At 44.5% G+C, this 26,638-nt stretch overlaps 1 protein-coding gene and 1 long non-coding RNA gene across 3 annotated transcripts in view; one reads left to right on the top strand and one right to left on the bottom strand.

The window, feature by feature from the left end:
* Positions 1-400: 400 nt before the first annotated feature.
* Gm33054 (predicted gene, 33054) lies at positions 401-1,000 on the bottom strand. The gene is made up of 2 exons (NR_168653.1): positions 943-1,000; positions 401-675 (listed from the first exon to the last, which is right to left on the bottom strand). It is a non-coding gene; the product is annotated as a predicted gene, 33054 (long non-coding RNA).
* Positions 1,001-1,184: 184 nt separating this feature from the next.
* Nphp3 (nephronophthisis 3 (adolescent)) overlaps positions 1,185-26,638 on the top strand; it is a 41,268-nt gene continuing 15,814 nt past the window's right edge. The window contains exons 1-15 of one of the 2 annotated variants that reach the window (NM_028721.3): positions 1,185-1,802; positions 3,355-3,480; positions 4,097-4,247; positions 6,762-6,914; positions 7,781-7,914; positions 10,242-10,402; positions 13,966-14,122; positions 14,721-14,795; positions 16,744-16,917; positions 19,367-19,470; positions 19,897-20,011; positions 21,303-21,446; positions 22,061-22,158; positions 23,223-23,325; positions 24,543-24,625. In NM_028721.3, the coding sequence (NP_082997.3) occupies positions 1,422-1,802; positions 3,355-3,480; positions 4,097-4,247; positions 6,762-6,914; positions 7,781-7,914; positions 10,242-10,402; positions 13,966-14,122; positions 14,721-14,795; positions 16,744-16,917; positions 19,367-19,470; positions 19,897-20,011; positions 21,303-21,446; positions 22,061-22,158; positions 23,223-23,325; positions 24,543-24,625 (2,159 nt within the window). In that variant the 5' untranslated portion in view covers positions 1,185-1,421. Of the gene's footprint in view, positions 1,803-3,354; positions 3,481-4,096; positions 4,248-6,761; positions 6,915-7,780; positions 7,915-10,241; positions 10,403-13,965; positions 14,123-14,720; positions 15,328-16,743; positions 16,918-19,366; positions 19,471-19,896; positions 20,012-21,302; positions 21,447-22,060; positions 22,159-23,222; positions 23,326-24,542; positions 24,626-26,638 lie in introns of those variants that run through there. The other variant, NM_172460.1, reaches the window with a different exon arrangement.

Here is a 26,638-nt window from a genome sequence, read left to right on the forward strand (position 1 = left end):
TATATCCCCCTTGGGTAATGAGGCTCCCGGTAATGAGGATGATGGCAGAGAGAGTGGCTGGCATTCGGAGACTGCCTAAGAAAAGGGCAAGTATAAAGATTACCAGCACCCAGCTCACAACAGTGTTGAGTCAAAGCCACTGCTCACTTTTCTGTCCCCTCTAACCTGGGGTACCAATCTGGGATGGGCAGGAAGATAAGTTAGCAGACCAAGGACAACTTGGAACAGTAGCACGCGTTCCCTTCCTGCAAACCCTGTACTTAACAATTTTCTTCCGTCTAGAATAGGGTCCCTGGCATCCTTATCGCCAGGCGTTATAAAACCTGAGCTTATCAAGGATGGGGGTGGGGGGAGAGAAGGGTCGCGGGGGTGGGGGGGTTCAAGTGGTGATGCTTCGAAGTTCTTTCCTGGCTGGCATTATTTATTACATGTTTCCTGAGAGACACACTAGGCACTGAACTGCCTCCAGAAAAGAGCCCTTTAGTCAGGACCACAGAAACAGTTGCGGCAGAGCGGGGGCAGATGGGTATGTGATCTAGTTCTTGCTCACTGAGACAAAGTTCACGCAGAGGGAGCAGAGCTTGTAGGTTTGGGCCTAGTCTGGAACCTTCCCTTCTGGATGTCCGGATCTCCTGGTACCGCCCAGCTTGCCCAGCTCAGTCCTGCCGCCTGCTCCTGCAAAGCAAGTTCTCAGGGCCGCCAGCTCCGTGATACCCATTCCTCTCCTCCCGAGTCTCATTTCTCTCAACCCTCCCTTGTCCAGCTCCTCTACTGGTCTCATTCAGAAGAGCACGCCCCCGCGTGTCTGGTCACGCCCCCAAAGCCTGGCTCCGCCCCACAGGACTCCTGGCCACTCCCCCTCTCGTTGTCCAGCCAGGACCACCTCTCCGACTCTCTGACTGGTTTTCTCTTTCTTCTGCTGCTGCCTTACGCCCCACTTACCGGGCTACGACCCTAAAATCTGGCCCGACACTCTCTCTGGGCACTGCTCTTCTCAACTGACCACACCTCCTCTCGCTGCTACGTCCCACCCCTCTCTGTTAGCCTTAACATCCCCAGCTTGCTCGGCCACGCCCCGAAAGTATGGCTCCGCCCCTTCTCAAGACGGCCACTCTTCTTCAACACCACGCCCCTCTAGTTGCCACGTTACGCCCTTCTCCCCAATCACCAGGCCCGGCTCACTTACTGCTCCGCTCTTCCCTCCAAACTCCGCCCTCTCCTCTACAGCACCTCGCCCCACCATCTAGGCCCCGCCCTTAAGGCCTGGCCACGCCCCGGCCACCTCCCTGCTCCTGGCCACGCTCCTCTCTGATTTTGGTTTCTCCCTGCGGCGCTCCGCCCCGCTTGACAGGCCCCGCCCTCCTGGTCCCGCCTCCTCCTGGCACCCAGCCGACTCTCAGCCTCAGCCGGCCGCGGGCATCATGGGCACAGCCTCGTCGCTGGTGAGTCCCACTGGCGGGGAGGTGATCGAGGACACGTACGGGGCAGGCGGCGGCGAGGCCTGCGAGATCCCGGTGGAAGTGAAACCCAAGGCCCGCCTGCTGCGCAGCTCGTTCCGCAGGGGCGCGGGAGCCGGGCCCGGGTCGCTGCCTCGCGCGGCAGGGGGCGGCGGGCTGCTGGGCGCCAGCTTCAAGTCCACCGGCTCGTCTGTGCCCGAGCTAGAGTATGCGGCGGCCGAGTTCGAGCGGCTCAAGAAAGAGTATGAGATCTTCCGGGTCAGCAAGAACCAGGAGTTGCTGTCCATGGGCCGCCGAGAGGCCAAGCTGGACACGGAGAACAAGCGGCTGCGGGCGGAGCTGCAGGTAACGCGGGACCGAGAGCGTCGCAAGCGGGAGGCTCTGAGGAAACTGAGACCCGAGCGCACCGCTCAGCCGCTTGGTGGCACCACCATCCTACCCCAGCTACAAACCAAGTTGTTTTCTAAATTGTGCAAAAGCTGCTCCTCCTTTATGTGGAATCATTATTTGAGTGTAAACTAATTTCTTATCAGCATCTTCCCCTGCCCCTTTCAATTTACGGTTCATTCATTAAGACACGTTGAATCAACCCAAGTCCTGAAGTCGAAAAATTTCTCAGAGCAACTACACACAAACTCCTCCCGGTTTTAGGTATCTCCAAAATGGAGTTCTTGGGTTAGTTTTCTTCGCGAAGTTCGGCAGATTCTGGGGTTTAATGATACGATAGGAATTTTTCTGGAAACCTCCTGATTTTATGGTTTTTAACTGTTGTGATTAAAAGTCTTCCCTGAGAGTACTCAAACTCTCTTAGTCCATTTAGTTAATGGACTAAACAGTTACTGCAATGCTATTGTAGGCCTTATAACAGATCGCCTTTGATTCATTCGGATACTAGGTAAAGCAGAACTTCTCGGAGTAAAAATATGGGACTATATGCCGTGGGTTCGGAGCCTCTCTGGTGGTCATTTGTTTATACCTTTCTTTTCTGTGAGAGGGATCTCTGACAGCCCAAGAGCTCCCGGCACATCAGAACTTAAATAAACATCACAGATTTTTTTGTAAAAGAAGGCTCCTTCCTTCTAGTAGGGCATCATTCCCATAAGCTATGAAGCCCTTCAGAATCTGCTGGGCTATTAGCATATTATCTGGGAAGCTGTTCTCACCCTCAGCTCCCTGCTCGCCTCACTTTCTACTGGGAGACCAATGTGCTTGCCCTTATAAAGTGGACTTGCGTGTCCCTCGTGTATGATGTCATGTATGTGCACCACTGCCCACTAAGAACCATGTGAATTGCAGGGAGAAGGGGTTAGCAGGATAAAGAGGCCAGTGCAGGGAGGACTGACAGACAGATGTCACAGATCACAGATCAGCAGTTCCAATTCCCTGTGAAACCTGTTGTTCCTTTCTTACCTGCATCATCGTGAGAAAACTCCCTCACATTTATTTCATTCAGCCATGTTGACATTTACTGGAGGCCTCTGATGGATCCAGACGGTGAATGGCTCAGGAGAAGAGTAAAATGATTAATATATAATGCCAAGGAGCACAGGAACCTTCATACGTACTATTCTTCAAGCTAAACCTTACAAATTGCGTGTCTTATTCTCTTAAAAACCCAAAGCATAGAAAAATCCTAGTGCTGGTGCAGTATTTCAAAGAAAAAGCATTAATTTCCGTTGAGAGCTCATTGCTGAAGAACCTGTTTACTAGGATTCAAAAATGTTTGCATTTTTTTCTATCTTGCTTGAAATCGTTGACACCATAGAAGTGCCTGGTAATTGATAAGAGAGTGAGTAGAGAGAGTAGAGATCCCAACATACGTAAACATGTATGTAAAAATGTAAAATGTGAACGAAAGGCCGTTTTTGTTAGGTGATAACAAGGTGAATCATTGCAGGCACTTCAGAAAACTTACCAGAAGATACTTCGGGAAAAAGAGGGTGCGTTAGAAGCAAAATACCAAGCCATGGAGAGAGCGGTCACATTTGAACATGACAGAGACAGGGTTAAAAGGCAATTCAAGGTAAATTCTTGATATTTCTTCCCATCCCCACCCTCCCCTAAGTGACATAGACTAAAAGCTAGTTTTCAAAAGTGTTTAGAGCCAAGTGTGGTGGCATATACCTTTACGCCCAGGACTCTGGATGCAGAGACAGACAGATCTCTGTGAGTTTGAGGCCAGCCTGGTCTAAAGAGTGAGGTCCAGAACAGCCCAAACTTCATAATGAGACCCTGTCTTGATTTAAAAAACAAAAAAAAAAAACAGCAACCAAAAAAACTTTTTTTCATCTGATATTTTGCGGAACATAGATAAATCAAGTAACAGCTGTGAAGCTCGTAGAGCTAGACCTACCAAACTTTTGGAAATGTTTGGGGATATTTTGTTTCGCATTTGGTATGAGGGAAACAAATGTGTCCCATGTCACACACACCCATGCTGTCAGACTTCCAGCAGGTTCCACTGCGAACAATAAAATGAGGGTCCGAAGAAGTATTTCTGTTACAGATGAGGAGACTGAGAACCAAATGTATTTTGACTTTATGAATAAATGTTTTTACCCCCCCCCCTGAAAACTTGGTGGCACAATTCTGTGATTACGGAAAAAACGTTTCAAAATTAAACTCTACCTTTTAAAAAGATTTTTAGGGAAACCAAAGAAAATGAAATTCAGGACTTACTGAGGGCCAAGCGAGAGTTGGAGAGCAAACTTCAGAGGCTGCAGGCTCAGGGGATCCAAGTGTTCGACCCTGGGGAGTCTGACTCGGATGACAACTGCACAGATGTCACTGGTGAGCTCATTTCGTGTCCCACTTTCCACAGAGCTGTATGGATGCTCGAGATGGTCAGTCATCCTTTTGCTCTCTGTGTGCAGGATTAGTGCTTACTCTGCTCTTACAAATGGGAGACCTTCTGTGTCTCTCTCAGCTGTCAGGACATCATCTCCTCTAAGTGTATGATGTCAGGAGCAACATTTTCTCTTGTTATTGTATTCTGCCATCCATCCTAGTCCATGGGGTGCTTGCATGCATGTTCACACTCATGTGTGAGCTCTTTCTCTTGTCTCTCTGTGTCTTTCTATCTGTCTCTCTGTCTGTGTTTGTGTGTCTCTCTCTGTATCTCTCTGTCTCTCTGTCTCTCTGTCTCTCTCTGTGCTGTCTGTCTCTTTCACCCCCTCACCCCACCCAAAGTACCTATTCTCCATTTTTCTCCAAAGGAAAAAAGAAGGTACAGTGTGCATGCTGTTTTTTCTTGTTGCTGTGACAAACTGCTTGGCAACAAACTACTTAAGAAGAAAGGTCTCGTTTCCGCTCACGGTTCAAAGGCCACACCCGTCACTGCAAGGCTGTCACAGCAGCAAGAGCATGAGGCAGCGGATCCCATTGCCTTTACAGTTAGGAAACGAGGATCCTGTGCTCAGCTTGCTTTCCCCTCTCCATACATACAGTTTGGGACCCCCAACCTGTCATGGAACAGGTCACTTTTAGGGTGGGTGTTGCTATCTCAATTAGCCTAGTCTAGAGATCCCTATCAATTTAACAGTCAAGATTAACCTGTGAGGTAGCTACAGGGTGAGGGGCACTTTCACCCAGGCCTGATGACCTTGAGTTGTATCCTGAGCCCCCACAAAGCTGCAGGAGACAGCTGATTCCTGAAGCCATCCTCTGACCTCCACACGAGGGCAACCACAGGTCCATGCCTATGCGCATGCACACACATTTGGAAAACTATTTAAAAAAATAGCATCACAGGTAGACAAACACCCTGCTTTTCTTGAAGGCACAATCTGAAATACAATTCCCTCTGCTCAAATGGCTCTGGCCAAAGCCCAACCTAGACTGCAAAGGGTAATCAATAGATAGGTAGATGTGTGTCAGCTAAAGTGTGTCACCTAAGGTGGGAAGGGGAGCTAGGCATCATGGAGTTATATTGTCCACAGATTGTTTCCCATATAGTGATGTCATCTATGCAACTTTGTAACAATTGTGGTCTCACTGTTTCCAACCTAGTTCAGTGAGTCACTCAAAAAGCTTTGGTTTTATAATAAACATATAAAACACTTTTCTATTAAAAGGTGATTAAAAAATCAAGAATTGAAGGCATTCTCCATGTTTCAAGAAAAAAAAGTCAACGGTGTTAATATGAGATAAAGGAAACGCTTCTTGTAGGTATAAGGAGAAATTGCTGTAGCCCTCCTATTTATAAGGGTTGGGTTCTAGTCTTACAAAGGGATGTTGTTGGGAGAAAGATACAGCAACTGGCAGTTCCCCCCTAGTTTTCATTATATTCTCATTGCATTGTGGCCACCATCTTGGGACTCTTACTACTAACATTTGAGAAAAAGATGCAATGATTCTGACTGGCCAAGAGCAGCTGCGAAAGTCCCTCCTGCTGCCACAGAGCCGGATGGATTGCTTCCATTTTGGTTGCTCAGATGCATCAAAGCTACTGTAGTTGTCTTGGCAAGTTAACAGAAACAAGTCGATGCTCCCTTTTTGGTCTTTCTCCTTGGTACATTGATTTAAACCTGAAGGACACAAGGTATCAGTGCCCTGTTGATCGGCTACCTTCAAAGTCCCTTCATAAGCCGGGAAGAATGCTATCCCCTGTGAATCTCAGCAATCAGGAGGTAGCGGCAGGTAGATCTGTGTGCATTTGCGGCCAGCCTGGTCTACATAGTGAGTTCCAAGAGAGCTAAGTCTCATGAAGAAAAGAAAAGTCCCTTCTCATTTTAATTGATACATACATGTCCAATTGCAGGTAGATTTTTAGAATTGTTTGTGTTGCCTTTAAAGTCCCTGATTTTGATTTTTTAAATAAATTTATTAATTTATTTATTTTGTGTATATGTATGTGTGCATGTGGGTAGGAGTGCATGTATGTGGACATCAGAAGCTAATCTGTGAGAAGCAATTCTCTCCTTCTACCAATTGCACTCCAGGGACTGGACTCAGGCAGGTCCTGAGACTTGGTGGCAAGCCCCTTTACATGCTAAGCCATCTTCCTGGCCCTAGCCTGCCTTTCGCTAAGCCCCCACCCCTTGTTTTTAGATTCCTTTTTCTTTACATTTCTCCTAGTTTAATCCTTCCTTTGAATTTGAGATGATGACCAGAATTTTGTTAACTAGAGCTAAAGTGCTCTGCCAAAAGTCAGTGCCAAAATGTTTTAAAAACCACTACTTCAAGGCTTACTGTATTTACAAAAAGTGTATCTTGATATGGGAACCCCTATTTGGCATATGTGGAGAGTTTTTAAACATTTGGTAACTTGGTTTTGATGAAATTCCAATTCCTTGTTGCAAACAGCTGCGGGAACGCAATGTGAGTACTGGGCCAGCAGAGCCCTGGGCAGCGAGCATTCCATAGGCAGCATGATCCAGCTCCCGCAGCCTTTCAGAGGCCCCGAGTTCGCCCACAGTTCTATAGATGTGGAAGGACCCTTTGCAAACATCAACCGAGGTAAGCGGTCCCTTGCCTGGTGCTTGTGACTGTTTGTGTTCTAGAATCTTGTGCAACGTAGCATGACACTAGTGTTCTGGCATATTCCATTGGCAAGCCAGCATGCTCGGAGGCGGTGACTGACCAGGCTGAGACTACATCCTTCTCATCAGGATAACGTGGTTCTCCTGCCATCCTGGCTACCCAGGTTCTAGCAGCTGCTACTCTCTGAATTTGCAGGGGCTTTTGTTGAGGGATATGATATCGCATAATTGATATTACTGATATATGTTATAAAGCAAAATACAAGAAGGCCTGTCAGGTCAATGAACGAGTGTGTCTACCATGTTAGTATTACCACAGTGTTGAGATGCTCAGAACTGCACAGTCATTGCAGCCCCAAGAACCTGTCAGTAGCTCTAATCTTCTTCCTTAAAGCAGTAAAATCGTTTCACTGGAACAATGCAAAGTATTTTTATATTGTGTTCTTGATTGCCAGCTAGTTCACAATTTTTCCTATCTCACAAAATAGCCTAAAGCTGCTTTTCATTTTACACTGAACTCTTTGCCTCATTGGATACCACAGTGGGAGGGCAAAATGCCTTGGGAATGTGGGCTCACTGCAAATAGCAGAACAAATAGAGTCGGGGGCCACTGTCCTGGGGAGCCATTGTTCTCTAGGGGAGACTGCATTGGCTCAAATCCCAGAGGAGAACTTGAGGCTACAAATTAATTACCTTCTAATACATTCTTCTAGCTTATTCAGTAATAACTCTTCTATGTCTATATCTGTTAAGGTATTCCCCTCCCCCCAGACTGGCTTGAAATTATTTTGTCAGTTTTATTCTGGTATACTTCTCATGAATTTATGGGAATTTGCCTTCCAGATGACTGGGACGCTGCTGTAGCTGGTTTATTACAGGCCACACCCTTGTTCTCACATTCCCTGTGGAGTCACCCTGTCAGGTGCTACCTCATCTACACAGATGAAACACAGCCCGAAATGGAACTGTTCCTTAAGGTGAGGCCATTCATAAACTGTATATCCACTCAGTGAAAGCACAAGGCCTGGGGCTGGAAGGACCGCTCATGAGTGAAGAGCTCTGGCTGCTCTTGCAGAGGCCCCTGGTTTGTTCCTCGGCACACATAAGCTGGCTCATGACTGGCTGTAATTCCTATTCCAGGGAATATTCCAGATTAGATGCTCTGTGGGCATCCAGGCATGCACAGAGTACACATGCAGGCAAAACACCCACATGCATAAAGTAAAAATAAATACATCTGTTTTAAGAGAGACAGAAAAGGAAACACAAGTTAGTAGCAGGGGTGGCACACATCTGTAATCCCAGCACTCAGAAGACAGAGACAAGAGAACTCTACTGAGCTTGAGGCTAACCTAGACTACAGAGTGGAATCCTATCTCAAAACAAGCAAAATACAAATTAGGATCATATTCAGACTATAATTACATGTAAACTAAATAGCTTACTATTTATGAGATTATCCGTCTTAGAAAACAGAAAACATTGAGCTTTGCTTATGACACAGTTTAGGCCAGGATTTATGTGTGGAAGGGCAGACATCGTGTTCTGACTCTTAGTTTTTGTTTAACTTTTTCTTGAAACAAGGACAGAGGCTACACCATGATGAGAGACTGGCATTGGGACTTTGTGGCTTTTCTTCTTTTCATTTAATTTCATACCTAAAATATATCATTAAGATGCCATTATCTTAGTGGTATACACCTTTAATCCAGCACTCAGGAAGCAGAGACAGACAGATCTCTGTGAGTTCAAGGCCAGCCTGGTCTACACAGGGAGTTCCAAGGCAGGCTGTTATATACAGAGAAACCCTATCTTGAAAAAAAAAGAAAAGAAAAGAAAAGAAAAGAAAAGGCCAACATCTTAATATAAAAGTAGAAAATATAACTAAAAATTTATATAGTAAAATGGCCTTTTCTATATTTCATTAACAAATATCTGCAGGGTTTGAGTCCTTCACTAGCTGGGCCTGATTTAATTGCTGTCCTTAAATCTATTTCGTATAACACCAAAGTTTAATCCTTATAACAACTTTGAACTTCTCAAGGCATCCCATGGAGTTATTCTGAAGCCTGTAGCCACTTCTGGCTTGCTACCTAGTGTCATGTGGCCCAGAGCTAAGATTTGTTTTTGTATTTTAAATTATTGGGAAGAGAAAATATAAGAAGACTTTCATTATGTGAAAATTATATGAACTCCACACATTACTATTTTTAAAAAGTGTTATTGGAACACACCCAGGAGCAGATGGGACAGAGAGAGAGAGAGAAAGAGAGAGAGAGAGAGAGAGAGAGAGAGAGAGAGAGAGAGAGAGAGAGAGAGAGAGAGAGAGAAGGAAGAAGAAGAAGAAGAAGAGAGAGATGGATTGATCGATTGATCGATCAATCTATTCCTGCACTACAGAAAGAGTTAATTGGGACCAAAGAGATTTAAAAAGCCTCTGTTGAAACAGTTGAATTATTAAACATTATTATTTTTGTAAAAATATTTGCCACCTGACATTTTGTAGGAGAAATCTGTATGCCACTAATGTCTCAAGTGAACTTTAAATGCATCTGCCTGCCCCAGGAGAAACCCGCTGAATTCAGTCCACAAATTGTTAATAGATTTATTTAGTGTTCCTTTGTAATATGATTCAATCTTGGTAAGATATTAAATATTTTAAATCTCAAAGCTTCCATCTTGTAATTGGATATAGGTGACTCCCAAGGACAGTTGGAGGCTTCTAACTAATTGCTTTCATAAAAATCATCATGATTTAGTAAATATACTTTATCAAAGACCAATATTTTTTCATTAAGATGTTTAAATTTTTTATGTTTCTGGAAATAAAATCTAGGGCTTTTCATTTGCTAGGCAAGCCCCCTCTCATGGAAGCTACATTTCCTAGCTCAAAGCACCATACACACACACACACAGGGAGAGAGAGAGAGAGAGAGAGAGAGAGAGAGAGAGAGAGAGAGAGAGAGAGAGAGAGAGATTAGAATCCTTTAAAACAAGGAAACAAATTATCCATGATAAAAATAACAAGAAATACCAAATCAAACTAAGCTAATGCTTTCTTCTGTTGTTTGATTATGAAATAAATCATCTTCTGAGCTAGAAAATAGCTTGTTAAGCTATTATTTTGTTCTAGAGAGAAATTTACTTTTTCTCTATAAGATTTTCTTTAAAATATGACTATTTTAATTTTTTGTATTAGAATACAGATATAGAGACTGTTCTAAAGTATGCCTTTTAAGTGATAAGATCTTCTCTACCTTTAGTTAAATATATCATGTGGATATATATTTTAATTCATTTTTAGGACCATTCACCTAAACTTAAAAGAATGTGCGAGACAATGGGATATTTCTTCCTCGCTGTTTATTTTCCATTAGATGTTGAAAATCAGTATCTCACTGTAAGAAAATGGGAAATTGAGAAGAGTTCTTTAGTTATTTTATTCCTTCACTCAACATTACCCAGGTAAGCCAAAAATATTTCTAATTTATCATTCACATCAGCTGCAAAGATATTACTACTAACAAGTGAACTTCAAAGACAAATCCTAATTCCATTCTCATAGTTAAAAACAGTGTGTGAAATCTAATAAATTTCATACTGACCTCACACCCAAATAAAAAAACGTAAAGTTTTATACCATCAGATCTATCAGTGTCGTTAATATAAGGACTGTTTTGGTCAGCAGTTGGCAAATAGTGGCCCAGGGCCAAACACTGCCAGGTATCAGCTTTTTGTAAATAAAGTTTTATTGGAACATGTAGTGACATTTTTGAGAATTTGGGGATCTTGGTTTCTATTTTTTAAACACAAAAATATTGTAAGAATGTGCTTTTGTTTTAATTCCAGGTAGGAATGTGGGCTGCTTCAGACCGTCCACAGCAGCTGACTGCGATTTGCCTCATGCTCTAGCGGAAGCATAGTTTCGCCAGCTGCAGATAGTTTCTACAGTTGTGTAATGTTCGGAATTCTGGGAACTTCTCAGAGGTGTATTAATGCTAGGGCCCCAAGAGAAGGGATGGATGGTTGTTGGTTGTTTAGGAAGGTCAGTTACAGTTTGTTAGTAGCTGTGGTCAAGGACGAAACAAAAGGAAAGAAGTTAGATTCAGGGATTTTCCTAAGTCCTCTCTCTCTTCTCTCCTGTTTCTCCCCTATCTTGTGTCCAGAGGTGAAACCCAGGGTGACAGATGGGAGTTGGAATAAAGGATGGGAAAAAGAAAACCCACAAAGTAGCAAAGACCAGCTGCAGAAACACAGTTGCATTCATTGATTTCTGTAAATTTTTTAGCAGCTGCTTTCATACTATAACAGCACAATGGAGTATTTACCCTGTGTCCTACATAGACCAAAATGTTTATTGTCTGACTTACAAAACAAAGCTGGTGACTTCTCATTTCAATCCACAGTATACCTTGCTGTTTTCTTTCTTTGGACACAATCTGAGAGAGGTGAAGTTTCAATCTGAATATAACTATGTTAATGAATCTTACCTACCAGGTTTTTTTTTAATTAGGTATTTTCTAATAAAAAATTTACATTTCCAATGCTATCCCAAAAGTCCCCCATATCCTCCCCACCACTTCCCTACCCACCCACTTCTACTTCTTGGCCCTGGCGTTCCCTTTACTGAGGCATATAAAGTTTGCAAGACCAATGGGCCTCTCTTTCCAATGATGGCCGAGTAGGCCATCTTCTGATACATATGCAGCTAGAGACTCGAGCTCTGGGGGTTACTGGTTAGTTCATATTGTTGTTCACCTACCGGGTTTTTAATCAATCAAAAATACATGGTGTAGATATAGATAAAAGACAACATGGCCATTGTGGGAGGTTAGCTATTCTATCCAGATATGTTGACTGGATTAAACCCTTAGAAAGCATTAGTCGCCTTTGAGTGGGGTCCAGCTATGACTGCTAACTGTGTGCAGAAGTGTGAGATCTCCAGGTCTACCTCATTCCCTGCAGTAAACCCTATCCTTGGTCCTACAGCTCTGCCTTGTAGCTGGGCCTGATAACTCAAGCTTAGGGTCTCAACTGCTCAGTAAGCTGAGGCAGGAGGACTACAAATTGAAGACTAGCCCAGGCAGTATAGCAAGATCCTGTCTCAAAATGAAAAACCAAGGACTGGGTATGTGGATCAGTTAGTAGGGGACTTTCCTAGCTTACACAGGTGTCAGGGTCCAGCCCTGACATTCAGGTACCTGAAGAAGGCATCAATGGGTGGCACTGGCAGAATCTAAAAGCTGATAACTTTTGGTAATTTAATTCTCACTTGCTATTCAGGGGTCTAAAGCTGATGGCTTCTGGCAATTAACTACTGCTGATAGCAGCAGGGGGAAAGAAACTTAGTTACTTGGCTTCTTTTCTCTTTGACTAAGAAACCTCCTGCTGGCCAGACAAGAGGCTCAAAGTTTGTTAACTCTTTGTGAGTCAGGGGAAAAAAAGAAAAGAAAAAAGAGGGGGCAGGAAGGAGAAAGTCGAGCATCCATACAGACACATGCACACTGGATAAAGTAGAAAAAGGCTACAGGAACACTTTATTGTTCTTCTTAGTTTTTTATTCCTTCTCAGGATAATTGATTGTGTGTTTGTGTTTTTTTAAGCATTTTTACATTTCATATGTTCATAGTAAGTTTAAGGCAATGGTTCATGTCATAGGTTAATAAGAATTAAGGAGTTACAACAGAATTGTTTATGTCTTTCCATTAAGGCTAGTACCTGACTAAGCATCCATTATGTATTTTTGACTCCACAAGTTCATTATAAGTTTAAAACAATAGTTTTTATGTCACAGGCTAGTATGGTTTTGCCAAAAGATAAATCATCTGCCTTGTGTCTTATTATTTTGAAGTCTTGTATACCCAGACTAGTCCACCATTTATTTTCTGTCTTTGCACCTACAATAAACTGCCCATTCCCAGTTTATGAACTGTAGTTACCAGATAGTGGCCTCATTCCTAACCTAAAAGCAATGTTTTCCTTGATTGTAAATTTGTCCCAAGCCTATTTTCTTTTCCTAGTACAGTTAGCCCGTGGCACATGAAGGTTTACAGAGTTGTATTTGCAGCTTTTATTCTATAGAGGACTTGAAATTACTTGTATGAATTTAGGAGTTCTATAAAGTCATTATCAGGAATTATAAAATCATCAATTCATTTAAACAGTGCTACTACATGAAAGTACATATTCATATTGATTCTGCAGAAAATCTGCCCATTAGGGGTGGCTGATGCCTAGGCATCATTAGACTTTGTAATAGTGGCAGGAAAGGCATGTCAGCAGCAAGAAGCAATCCTGGGATGAAGTCTCTGAGGACCCTGCATCTCAGAGCACACCCATGGCAGCCATGCAAAACAGTGGGCCAACTCCAGAAAGCTCACTTGCTTTCCATAGCCTTTCCTAGATGGTTTCTGACTCACAGGATTCTGGGATCAGTTCCCAACACCACACAAAAACGGGCATAGTGATGAATGCCTGTATTCAGAATGCCAGCATTCAGAAAGTAGAGGCTAAAAAGAAGAGATTGAGGATAAAACTCAATGGTAGATTAATTGCCTAGTGTGCATGAAGCTTTAGATTCAATGTTCAGTTACACATATATACACAACACACACACACCCATATTCACCTATTCACACACACAACACACATTCACCACTTAACACATACTCACTCACATATGCATATACTCATTCACACACACATACACACATACATGCTCACACCAGAAACACTCACAGACACACACAGACACACAGTCACACAACACATACACACCACATACTTACTCACACACATTCCACATAAACACATCACACATACATCATGCTTACACCACACACAGACACACATCTTACAGTGCACACACACAGGCACACACATATTTTTTGGAAAGCTTTTCTTCCTCCATAAAAAGGGTAATGGGCCCTTGTCACTGGTAAAAGCTCGTTTGGGCACTTAGGCTGGTCGCCTAAGTCTCTGCTGCCACAGTGCCGTTGTAGCTCATGAAATAATAATTCCCCTTCTAGTTTTTTACTGGAAGACTGTGAAGAAGCCTTCCTGCAAAACCCAGAAGGAAAGCCAGGATTAATCTACCACCGTTTGGAGGATGGGAAAGTCACTTGTGACTCTGTCCAGCAGTTCCTGGATCAAGTTTCCAACCTAGGCAAGACCACTAAAGCCAAGGTAAGACACAGAGGAAATGTCAGAGGGCATGCACGGCAGAGATGAGACCAGAGCCGGGAGGGGGGTGGGAATGGGAATGGGAAAGGCAGTCAGGGCGTCTGTAGAGAGGGGACATACAGGAGGGGTGGCCCAATGAGATCCAGCCTGGGAAACCTCAGAGATCCTTTTAAGCACCTGGATTTTTCCATTGGAGTGAGGTTTGTTTGGCTTTGAGCAGAATGGTAGGGACAGGTGTGGAACTCTGTCAGTGATTTGCTTGGTGTTGTATGAAGAATAGAGTAGTTGGCAGGGTAGTGAGAGGTGGGAGACCTGGTGTAGATATCTAGATGACAGATGCTGGGACACACAGACACACAGACACACACACACACACACACACACACACAAAGGTATACATTGTTCACACTGAATCTCTGTGTGACCTGAGGCAAGTTTCGGGCCTCTTCTGAACCACAGGTTTGCAATATAGTATCTTTGTGGTGAGGAACTTGCTGGGATAAGAAGTTAAACTGTTAAAAGGCATACTGCTGCCCCTCCCTCCTGATGCTGACGCTGCTCATACTGTGGTTCCTTGTTACCATTGAACCTTTTCTCCTAGATCATTGAACACTCCGGAGATCCTGCAGAGGGAGTGTGTAAGATTTACGTGGGTGTGGAAAAGATTATTAAACAGGTAAATATGCGTTTCTCTGTTAAGTTTTCATCTAAAATAGCTTCATGGTAATTTTTTTAAAAAGGGTTTTCCAGACAAAACTACTTGTGTGTCATTTTTGAGAACAGTACCCCAGGAGAGCGCCATCTTTCTGTTGGGAGTTGTTACTGGAATGAGAAAGCGGTGTTGTCAGGATCTGCCTCACCAAGCTGGGCTTCAATGCCTGTTAGGTGTAAAATGTATCGAAAACACAAAAATCCAGAGGAGGCAGTTGAGGATAAAGGTCCATTTTACTCTGCAAAGAGGCTTTGTGTATTCTTTGTGTACTTGGGATTTTTTTACATAGTTACGATGTCCCCCACCTTGCTATCCCTAATAGCAGCAGAGAGGCCAAAAGCACCTTTCAGGGGAACGGGACCACGCTCCATGGAGGCATCTGGAGCTGGATTCTTTGAAATCTCATGTATTTATATTTTCCATAGATGCTTGGTATTGTGCCTGAGATTTTATGCAAAAAAAAAAATCATTTCAGAATTGGGTCAGCAAAAATACCAAAAACTAATGTCAAAAGACAGAGAACACTCTTCTCTCCAAGTAAAATGAACACAGTGCGAGGGTGTACCTTGCTTCACCTGAGCCAGACCTTATCTGAGAAGGAGGGAGTTACATTGCTTTCTGTTTGGCTTTTGTTTTGTTTTGTTTTGTTTTGTTTTGAGACAGATCCTCTGAGGAACAGCTCTGACTGTCTTGGAACTCACTTTGGAGATGAGGGTGGTCACATACAGATATTTGCCTGCCTCTGCCTCCAGAGTGCTGGAATTAAAGGCATATGTCACCACATCTGACTTCGCCTTTTCTAATTAAATTGGATTACAGATATAGATATCTGTCATCCGAGGAGAGGGAGCCCAAAATGTAACACTAATACACTTGGCGGCACATTTACGTGTCCTCCAGTACAAAGATTGCCCAGGTGATTCTGAGCTTTCCAAACTCACAGTTTTAGAACCAAAAAAAAGCTGAGATAAATGAGGACCTTGAAATGAACCATACTTATCATCCCTGTGTTTTCAGGGATCCCATAGGGAGATTAAATGCAACAGCAGAGAGGTTTGATAGCAAGAAACTCCATCTCACTCAGAGCCGTGGTGGCACAAACTTTTAATGCCAGAACTCAGGAGACAGAGGCAGATGGATCTCTGAGGTCAAAGTCTACAGAGCCAGTTCCAGGACAGCCAGGGATACACATAGAAACTCTGTCTCAAAACAACAGAGAGAGGGCAGAGACAGAGACAGAGACAGAGACATAGAGAAGTCCCATCTGGGTAATTCAGTTTTGTGCCATATTTTGTAGGCATTTAGTGCAGTCTTTGAAGTCACTCACTAATGGAGCTGAAGAGATAGCTTAGTCTGCAGAGCACTTGCCTCACAAGCATCAGGACCTAAGGTGGGGTCCAAGTACACACTTAAAGAATGCCAGGCATGATGCCGTGTGCTTGTAATCCCAGCACTGAGGAAGCGGAGGCAGGAAGATTCTCTTAGGCTCACTAGCCAGGCAAACCCAACTGAGACGCTCCTGGTGACAGACTCCTTCTCAAAGGAGATAAGTATTCCTGAGCATGGCACCCAAAGCTGTCCTCCTGCATCCACCACTCATGCATACTTTTTAAAAAGTCATTCGCTAGCCAGATACAATTGCATCTATTACATGGCACTTCCCAGAAAAGAAATCCCATTAAACACCGTGATGTTACTTTAATTGAGAGGAACTCTTTATGTTTTTGGTATTGCGTTTTACACTAGGATTCTGTGGTTACAAATTAGTTCTTAGAGGTACTTCTAATAACTCTTTCTTACAAGCCTGAGTCTGCCCGTATGCGCCTCGGCAGGTGAAGCCCTGCAAGCTGGTCCCAGCTTCGAGGTCTCCGAAGTTCCCTTGCTTTCTGGTTCTCTTGTTCTTTGTACTTAGGACATCCTTGGCCTCGAGAACACAGACGTGGAGGAGAAGGATGGGGGCAGAGAGGATTCCACTCCAGAAGAAGATGATTTCGGGGATGTTCTGTGGGACATACACGATGAGCAAGAGCAGATGGAAGCCTTTCAGCAGACTTCTAGCTCCGCCCATGAACTGGGATTCGAGAAGGTAAACTTCGGAGCCCTCTGTCCAGCGAAGTTCAGTGGCTGGCTGGGGGGACGGCACAGCTGGTAAAGCTCTTGTCACCTAAGTATGAAGACTTATGTTCAGATCCGCAGCACGCATGTGCAAAGTCCAGAGCGATCGCTCCCTTCTGTAACACCGGTGCGTGGGCGGTCAGAGGTACCGGCAGATCCCTGCAGCTCATTGGTCAATCAGCCTAGCCAATCAGTGAACCTGGGCTTAAGGAGTGACCCTGTCTCCAAAATTAAGGTGGAAGGTGATAGCAGAAGACACTAGATGGGAACTTATGGCCTCCACATGCAACCGCACACACACACCTGCATGTACACACACACACACACCACTAAAACTAATAATAATAAAAAATAAGTTACAGCTTAAAGGCTTTCATGTGCTAATGCTTTTCACCTGAGCATATTCCGGTTCGTGACTGTGTTACCTGCTCTCAAGGCGGGATGACCCATATTGAGATGTGCTTAGATTTGGATCATAGGAAGACGATGTGACATTGGCATATCTTTGTGAACACCCATCATTTTTATAGAGGGTGGGTTCATCAGCTATGCACCTGTTATGCCACCACCTGCACCTCCCCCAGATCAGGCTAGGAAATGTGGCCATAGTAAGACCAGACTTTTAGTTAAAAGAACTAAAATACCAAACGTTCAGGAAACAAACTCTGGTAGTTCACTCAATAGGCATATCAGCCGTTCAGTTTGGATCTAATCAGGATCTTAAACATCTAAAATGATTAACAACATGACAAGTTCAAAGAAGCATGTCTAAGCTAAGAAATACTTAAACTAATATACAAAGCAGTTTTTAAATGTGTATGGCATTATGTATGGCGTACAGGAGGGACAGCCTGCATGTCATGATGTCTACATGTCTGCATGTCTGGTGACTACCAGAGACTACCTGGAGAAAATCGCTTCTCCACGTCCACCATGTGTGTCTTGGGAGTTGAACTCCAGCCATCACGCTTAGTGGAAAGGACCTTTAATGGACTGAGCCATCTCAACTTGAGTCTACAAATTAATTTCTAAAGACGATCACAGAAGTTAACATGAACAGTTGCATTTTCTGTAGAGTCCTTAGAATTTAAACTGCACTTCTTGCTTGGTTCTCTCAAATCCCTTGGCCACTCTAAGTGTGACCTTCATGTTCTTCATATTCATATACAGAATAGCTAATGCCATTGCCTTCTTAGGGCAGTGCTGCAAATATTCACCCAGATGAGGCCCCTAAGCACAGCTTAGTGGCTGGCATGGGGTTAATATTAAGTGGCGATTTTTTTTAAATAGAGGTAATGATGCTATGGACTAGAAGAAGAAACTGAAGTCTGACGTGACTTCCCACTGAGCACACACAGAATAAATTTTAACTGTGGCCCACATCTGAGGCTTTTTCCCTTGCAGCAAGAAGCCCCAATGTGGGGACCACAGATCTTTAAGTGGGTTTTCTGTAGAACCGTGAGCCATTGGGGTTGATAGGGTAATAAACCAGCAAAGGCCTTTCCCCCCGCCTCCACCTCCACCTCCACCCCCATCCCCACCCCCACCCCCTCACCTCCTGTTCCTTCAGAAGCAAGACTGCTATGAGAACTACTGGGGTTCCTTGGTGGTTGACTCATGTCTAGAGACTACAAGCAGAAAGACTACACCAAGGATGGATTCCTACAATTGGGGATTTTACTGCCAAGAAGCCGCAAGCTACTAAGGATATTAAAACGTCATCAGCAGTCGGGTCTGTAGGCAGAGCAGTGCCAAGCGTCCACGGGGACCGTCTTAAGAAGTATTGTGGCATTTTGCTTTTGTGAGCACAGCCTTCCAGGCATGGGCTACTTCTGTGTGGCTGGGGAAAGCCCAGGAAGAAAGGGTGGAATTCTTGGACTTTGCAGAAAACTCAGTGTCATGAAGATCTCAGGCAGTCTGTCCGAGCCTGGCTCTATGAGGCAGCCTGGGAGACTGGGGGTGGGGGCAGGGGACCCGCAGAAGAAGCCTGCCTTTGTTTGGACCCATTCTTAGCCCTGACAACTAAAGCAGACTGGAATTCCGAATTCATTTTTCTGATCCGCAAATCTAGGGTTGCTGTCTGGGTTCGCACGGCCCTCTGGGATACTTCCTGTAGTCGAGGGGCTCAAGTGTAATGTGATGGGCTCTTTGCGGTATTTCGGCAAGCATCTGAACATTGTAAAACCCCACCAAAATCCATGCTGCCCCTCACACTCTGAGTTACAGCAGTGCCGTGGGGCCCATTTGCTGCTTCAGGCTCCAGTGTACAGATCAGCGCCCGCGCAGGCGCTCTCGGCCAGATGCAAGTTTTTCTCACATGCTTTTCTCTCATGTTTTCAGAGGATGATGAGAGGCCTATGCAGTCTCATAATGTAAATAGTATAAATCCGTTTTCTGTTTCTTTCTTTGTTTGTTTCTAGTATTACCAGCGCCTGGATGATCTGGTGGTGGCGCCAGCCCCGATCCCACCCCTCCTGGTTTCTGGCGGACCAGGTTCTGGGAAGTCCCTTCTTTTATCAAAATGGTATGACGAGATGCCGTTAAACCACTCTTTTTTCGCTGTTTTGCTTTTTTGTTTTGTTTTGTTTTGTTTTGTTTTTTAGAGACAGGGTCTCATGTAGCAAAAACTAGCCTGGTTTCAATCTCGCTGTGTAACTAAAGATGACCTTGAACTCCCGATCTTCCTGTATCCATCTCTAACTGCATGCTCTTAGTTGAATGTCTATTTTATTAACATTTTATGTTAATTAACATCATCTTGTAATTAAAATGGGGCAATTCGTTTAAAAATAGAGTGACCTCACTAATCTCCTTATTTGTTGCAATGTGACTAGCCATGTAATTAAGGACTCCGGGGCAAAGTTTGATGTCCAGCTCTTAGTGTATCTGTTGTCGCAGACCGGAAAGGACCGCTGTCAGCGTTATATAAAGTGCCGTGTTTTTCTCTCAGGATTCAGCTGCAGCAGAAGCATTTCCCAAACACCCTGATCCTGTCTCATTTTGTGGGGAGACCAATGTCAACCAGCTCAGAGTCCTCTTTGATTATCAAGCGGCTGACCCTGAAGGTACGATGTGGGCACTCCGGAGCTATCTGAATGTTAGGCAGATCCTGAAACTCTTGGGACTGAGTTAATAACAATAAACAAACGTTTGGTGGTGTAGGTAGAAATCACTAATTTGAAATCTGAACTGCCCAAATTCTGAAACTTTTTGATAGCAGTGAAGATTGACCACTGGAGCCTTGCACATGCACCAGCCCCTGGGAACGCCTGGAGCTTTCTGAGTATCAAGGTGACAATTCAAGTGGAAAATTCCATGTCTGAGCTTATGGCGCAATTCAAACACAGGCTCGCTTTGGAAGGTTCAGAATTACCTTCAGGCTACTTGTAAAAGTGTGTATATGAAATATAAATGATTTTCATATTTAGACTTCAGCCCTGTTCCCAAGACCGCTCATTATACATATGTGAATATATTGCCCAGAGTCCCAGAATCTGAAATCTGAAACACTTCTGGTGCCAAACATTTCACACAAGGAATACTCAACCTACGACAAGCTGTCTTGGTTTTGTGTAAGGTTGAAAATACAGTACTTGGGTTGAAGAAATGGCTCAGTGGTTAAGAGAACTTGTTGCTCTAACAGAGGACCCAGGTTTGGCTCCCACCAAGCAGCTCACAACCATCTGTAACTCCAGTCCCAGAGGATTTGACACACTCTTCTGATCTCCATGGGCACTGCATGCAAATGGTACACATACTTACATGCAGGCAAAATATCCATACACATACGATAAAAGTAGATAAGGTTTTTAAAAATATATGACTTACAGTTTGCAAAGAAGACCCAGTCAGTAAAGTGCTGGCCATGTAAGCATAAAATTCGAGTTTCTATGCCTAGCATCCATGCAAACACTTGGGCATGGCAGCACGCATGTGTGTAACCACACCATAATGGGGTGGACAGAGACAGGAGGATCCGGGGAACTTTCTGGCCACTAGCCTAGCCAGTCAGCAAACTCCAGGTTCAGTGAGAGACCCTGCAAAGATAAGGTGGAGACGCATTGAGGAAGATACCCAACATCACCCTCTGACCCTCACATCTCTCACATGCAAGCACAGGCATGCACACACATACATGTCTGTGTGCACATGCATGCGCAAGCGCTCTCGAGCACACGCACACACACACACACACACACACACACACACACACAAACACACACACACACCGGTACTTCACTGTGGGGAGTCAGTGCTGACATCCACAGTGAGGATGGAAAGGGTCCCCCTGCTACCGTGGAGTACGGCTGATTTGTTTAGCGTGTGCTGTCACCCTGTCACCCTGTCACCCTGCAGCTGATGCAGCACTTCTGGGCAGTTTCTGCACTGACACTGGATCCTGCTAAGCTTCTGGAGGAATTTCCACATTGGCTGGAGAAGCTCTCTGCCCGGCATCAGGGCAGCATCATCATCATCATCGATTCCATAGATCAAGTTCAGGTGCAGCTCTCACTGTGTCTTCTATTAGCAGATGCACTTGGAGGCGGGGGGGGGGGGGGGGGGCGCAATGGTGGCAGTGCCATCTCAGTTCTGGGCTTCAGGAAAGGCAATGATGTGTTCAGTTTCTAATTAATTCTGGGGGGAAAGTGTCTGAATTAAAAAAAAATAAAGAAATAGTTGCATGCTTATAGACAGTAACATCAAGTAAATCTATATACTTAGCAAAAAGTATTTATTTTGACTTGGGTTGGGGGTTGAGATAGGGTTTCTCTGTGTACCTTTGGCTGTCCTGGAAACCATTCTATAGACCAGGCTGTCCCCAAACTAACGGAGATTCACCTGTCTCTGCCTCCCAAGTACTGGGATTAAAGGCCTACGCCACCACTGTCCAGCCCTATCTTGACATCGTGTTAAGAAAATCTGGATATTTCCTTAAATGTCCAGAATTCAAACTTGATTTAGTGTTTTTCCAACCTAGGATTAAACCATTCCCAAATAAGGTCATATCCTTAATAATAAGGAAAGTGTCGCGAGACTTTTATCCCACTGGAGAGCTATGGGGATTATTCTGAAATGCTGTTGTTATAAATTGACTTCTGTTGTGTGCTCTTAAGCAAGTGGAGAAGCACATGAAGTGGCTGATAGACCCCCTGCCGGTGAATGTCAGAGTCATTGTTTCTGTGAACGTGGAGACCTGCCCCACAGCGTGGAGGTATGGCCAAATCCAGAAGTTTCAGAATAGGAGCTGTTTCACGGGGCAGGCAAGGAAAGGGTCCTGACATGTCTGTGGTCTCCCCGTAAATGTCAGTGAGACTGGGGAGAGGTGGGTGGCATCAAGGAGAAGGCACCATCTGTAAGGCTTGGGGGCAGTTAGAGCTGGGGTGGGAGGGAAAGGGGAATGGAAATGACTACAAACTCTCCGGACCTAGAAATGAAAGGTAATTGTTACTTTGTGGGCTGAAAAAGGAGACCCAAGAAATGGGCAGGTTCTGTTGGGTGGGGAGGGGAGTGTTGTAGATTTGTTTCTTGAGTGGGTTTAATTTGAATTGCCAATTGTAAATCTAACTAATGACATCCAGTAGGCAGGTAAATTTGTGGGTGAGAAAATTGGAGAGGTGAGTCCGCCTGAGAATTACAGTCTTGTTACCTGTTATTCTAGGGTGAGGGTTTCCTTTTTTGCCAACCCTCAAAACCTTGTATAAGGGGTGAATTCTGTCAGGCAGTATTCCTTAGCCTATTTTTTCTTATCCAGGGGGGGAAAAGCTTGTCATCTTTTTCCTACAAGAAAACCTTTCTTCCCCGACCCATGCCTCCTTAAGGAACTTTGATGCTACGTGCATACACTGTGTGTCAGTGTGCATCTGTAAACAGATCTGTGCATGTATCTGTGCTCTGCACACAAGCATAAGGATTTTCCTATCCCTAGGCATTTGTCATTGGTCCTGTGAGTAGCCGGGTGCAGAGACCATTTTGAACTGCCCCTCCTAAGCACCAAGTGCCGGTGCCTACTCTTACTGCAGCGCTGGATGTAGAACTGAAGCTATTTCCCTGCCCAGCTAACATGTACATAGATTATGGCATTCTGCGTTGATTACCAGTGGATGCAGTGGTAAACCTTAGGATGAATTAAATAATGTGATTAATCGATTCCATGTTTATCTTATAAAGACAGTATAAAATAACTTCATCTAATGGATTATAATGGGTGCTGTGCTAGCTTATGGTCTTTGTTGTGTTGTTAGAAATCTGTTTCCTTTCTTCCTCTTTAAACAAAAGGTTGTGGCCTACACTGCATCTTGATCCTTTAAGCCCCAAGGACGCCATATCTATAATAACAGCAGAATGCTACTCCATGGATGTGCGGTTGAGCAGAGAGCAGGTGAGCTTTCCCACTTCATTGCTTTCTCTGCCCTCTGCCAGGAGACTTACAGTTCCATACAGGTGCTCTGTTCTCATGGAGGAAGTTAGGAGTTCAGTAGTTATCTTGGTAAACAATGATTCCCTTTAAAAATGTGTGTGTGGCGTGTGTGTATACCTATATGTCTGCAGGTGTGTGCCCCTATGTGGACACCAGAGGCTGCAGTCGGGTATCTTCCCTATTGTTTCCCATTTTATTTTACATTTTGAGCCAGGGTCTCACTGAACCTGGTCCTCAGCATTTGGCTAAACTAGATGTCCAACAAGCTCCAGGTAACCACCTGTGCCTGCACACACACACACACCCCGCCCTTCCTCACCTCCCACTGCTGGGGTTGCAGGCACACACAGCTGTGCCCCACCCTTTTAATGCAGGTTCCTCAGGACCTGACCTTGTGCAGCAAACTCTTTCTCCGGGGAGCCATCTCCCCAGTACCTCCACTCTGTTTTTTCTTTCTCTTTGCTTCTTTGTTTTGCTTTGCTTTGCTTTGCTTTGCTTTGTTTTGTTTCTTTCTCTCTTTTTTTTAAGGTTTATTTATTTTTATTTATATGAGTACACTGTAGCTGTCTTCAACACACAACAGAAGAGGGCATCAGATCCCATTACAGATGGTTGTGAGCCACCATGTGGTTGCTGAGAATTGAACTCACGTCGTCTAGAAGAGGAGTCAGTGCTTTTAACCGCTAGGCCATCTCTCCAGCGTTTTGTTTCACTTTTAAGACAGGGTTTCTCTGGGTAGCCCTGGCTGTCCAGGGTCTCGCTCTGTAGACCAGGCTGTCCTCTCACTCACAGAGATCCACCTGCTTCTGCCTCCCAAGCGCTGGAATTAAAGGCATGTCTCACCACTACCAGGACATGATGTTTTTAATGACAGATACAGGACAAGCAATACAAATATTTTCTCATTAAGGAAGAATATATAATGTTAGTAAGTATAGATATTCTTTTATAAAAAAAAAAGAGCAAGAGAAAGAAGTATTTTTATATTGGCTTCATCTTCCCTTCTGCAACTGGAAGTCTGGCCATAGCCAGGCACCCTCTACTACCTACCCCTGTGACATCACTGATAGCAGCAGGGACAGTTTCTGTCGGATGGGACATCTGTGGCTGGCTCAGCAGTGATGACCCCAGGCTACTTGTCTTACTTTGGCTTTGTTTTTGTTTGGAAACTGGTGTAGGAGAAGATGCTAGAACAGCACTGCCGTCCAGCCACAACACGCCACGCCCTCTATGTCACCCTTTTCAGCAAGATGATGGCCTGGTAAGTGCTCATCCGTTCACCGTTCACCGCCACCACCACCACCACCACGTTGTAGTATTCTGCCTGGGTTTCTCCTGTTCATCTTGCTGCAGTCCAGTCTCTCAGCAGAGTGAGGGCTGCTCATTCCAGTTTAACAGGTCTCAGAGTTCTCTGTTCTAAGAGGACATTAACACTGGGAGAATGTGGCTCACTGCTGAAGATGATACAGTCAGGAAGGGTCCTCTCTCTGTCTCTGTTCTCAATCTAATCATAAATACCTGCTTTCCGGATCAGTCAGTCCCCACCTTTCATAAGCATTCAACTGTTGGGCTTTGCTTTCTACAGCTTCCCTCTGCGTGGTCCTCAGCCAGGGGTGTAAAAGGATGAGGTTTTGGTTTGGTTTGGTTTGGTTTGATTTGTTTTGTTTTGTTTTGTTTTTGTTTTTGTTTTTGTTTTTGTTTTTTTGTTTTTGTTTTTGATTTTGATATTTGTCATAATAGAAATCATCCTGAAGGGCAGTGGTGGCGCACGCCTTTAATCCCAGCACTCGGGAGGCAGAGGCAGGCAGATTTCTGAGTTAAAGGCCAGCCTGGTCTACAAATGAGTTCCAGGACAGCCAGGGCTACACAGAGGAACCCTGTCAGAGAGAGAGAGAGAGAGAGAAAGAGAGAGAGAGAGAGAGAGAGAGAGAGAGAGAGAGAGAGAGAGAATATAATTGTAACACAAGCCTTGTTTACACTGAGTCTAACTTTCTTATCTCTTAATTCCATGTTCTCACTTGAACACCAAATCTGAAGTGGAAAGAAAATCTTCCACAGTTAAGTTTCCTGTGGCGTGTCCTGCCCAGGCTTTCCGTTGCTGTTTGTGGCAATCGAGTGAGTACAGCGTCTGCTGTGATTTCTCTCCGTACGACTGTATGGTGTTTATTGCAAGAACCTAGCCTTCTCCTTTATTCCATTAAACATAGATTCTTTTCTCATACGATTATCATCTGAATACAGTTCCCCCCCCCCCACTCCTGCGGGTTCCTCTCCACCTCCCCTCCATCCAGAATCACCCCCCTTTCTATCTCTCATGAAAAAAGAACAGCCTTCTAGGAGACAAAAACAAAATGCAGCAATATAAAATATAATATGGTAAAATAAAAAACCATCATACCATCAAAGTTGGGCAAGCCAAGCCAACAGAGAAATAAAAGACCTCCAAGAGAAGGCAGAAGAATCAGCGACCCACTGGTCCACCCATAAAAGTTCTAAACTGAAAGCTATAGTATATGCCGAGGGCCTGATGCAGACTGATGCTGGCCCTGCGGCTAGACGTCTGCTGTTACTCTGCTCTGTGAGTCCATGTGACCGATGCTTAGTTGTTTTAGGGAGTCTTGTTCTCCTAGTGCCCTCAGTCCCTTCTGTCTCCCCCACTCCTTCTACCTTTTCTCTCATGGGGTTCCCTGAGCTCTGAGGGGAGGGGTTTGATGGAGTCACCTAGTTGAGAGCTGTGCGGCCCAATGTCTCTCTCTGTGTAATGTCTGGCTGTGGGTCTCGGTGTTTGTTCCTGTCTGCTTCAGGAAGAAACCTCTCTGATGATGACTGAGTAAGGCGCCAATCTCTGAGGATAGCAAAATATCATTAGGAGTCATTTTATTGTTCCTTTTCTTTTTTTTTTTTAGACCAGTAGTATTTGGTTTTACCCTAGGTCTCTGGACTATCTCGACTGGTTCTTGATCACCCAAGCAGTGTCAGGTCTGGCTTTCATCTCATGGTGTGAGCCTTAAGTCAAAGCAGACATTGGTTGGTTACTCCCTCGAGGTTCATGCCGCTATTGCCTTGGCATATTTTTTTTTTTTCAGGCAAGACAGATTGACAATCAAAGGTTTTGTGGTTGGGGTGGTGTTTACTTTTCTCTTTTGGTAGCTGGCAGAGTACCTTTCCATACCATAGACACTATGACATGGGGTTGAAGGCACCAGCTCGACCTCTCCGTGTTCAATGAGTTACGTGAGTGTTGACTTTAGCAAATGGAGCCTTGCTGTCAACT

The sequence above is a fragment of the Mus musculus genome, chromosome 9 (assembly GCF_000001635.26).
Source record: "Mus musculus strain C57BL/6J chromosome 9, GRCm38.p6 C57BL/6J".
NCBI classification, from domain to species: domain Eukaryota; kingdom Metazoa; phylum Chordata; class Mammalia; order Rodentia; family Muridae; genus Mus; species Mus musculus.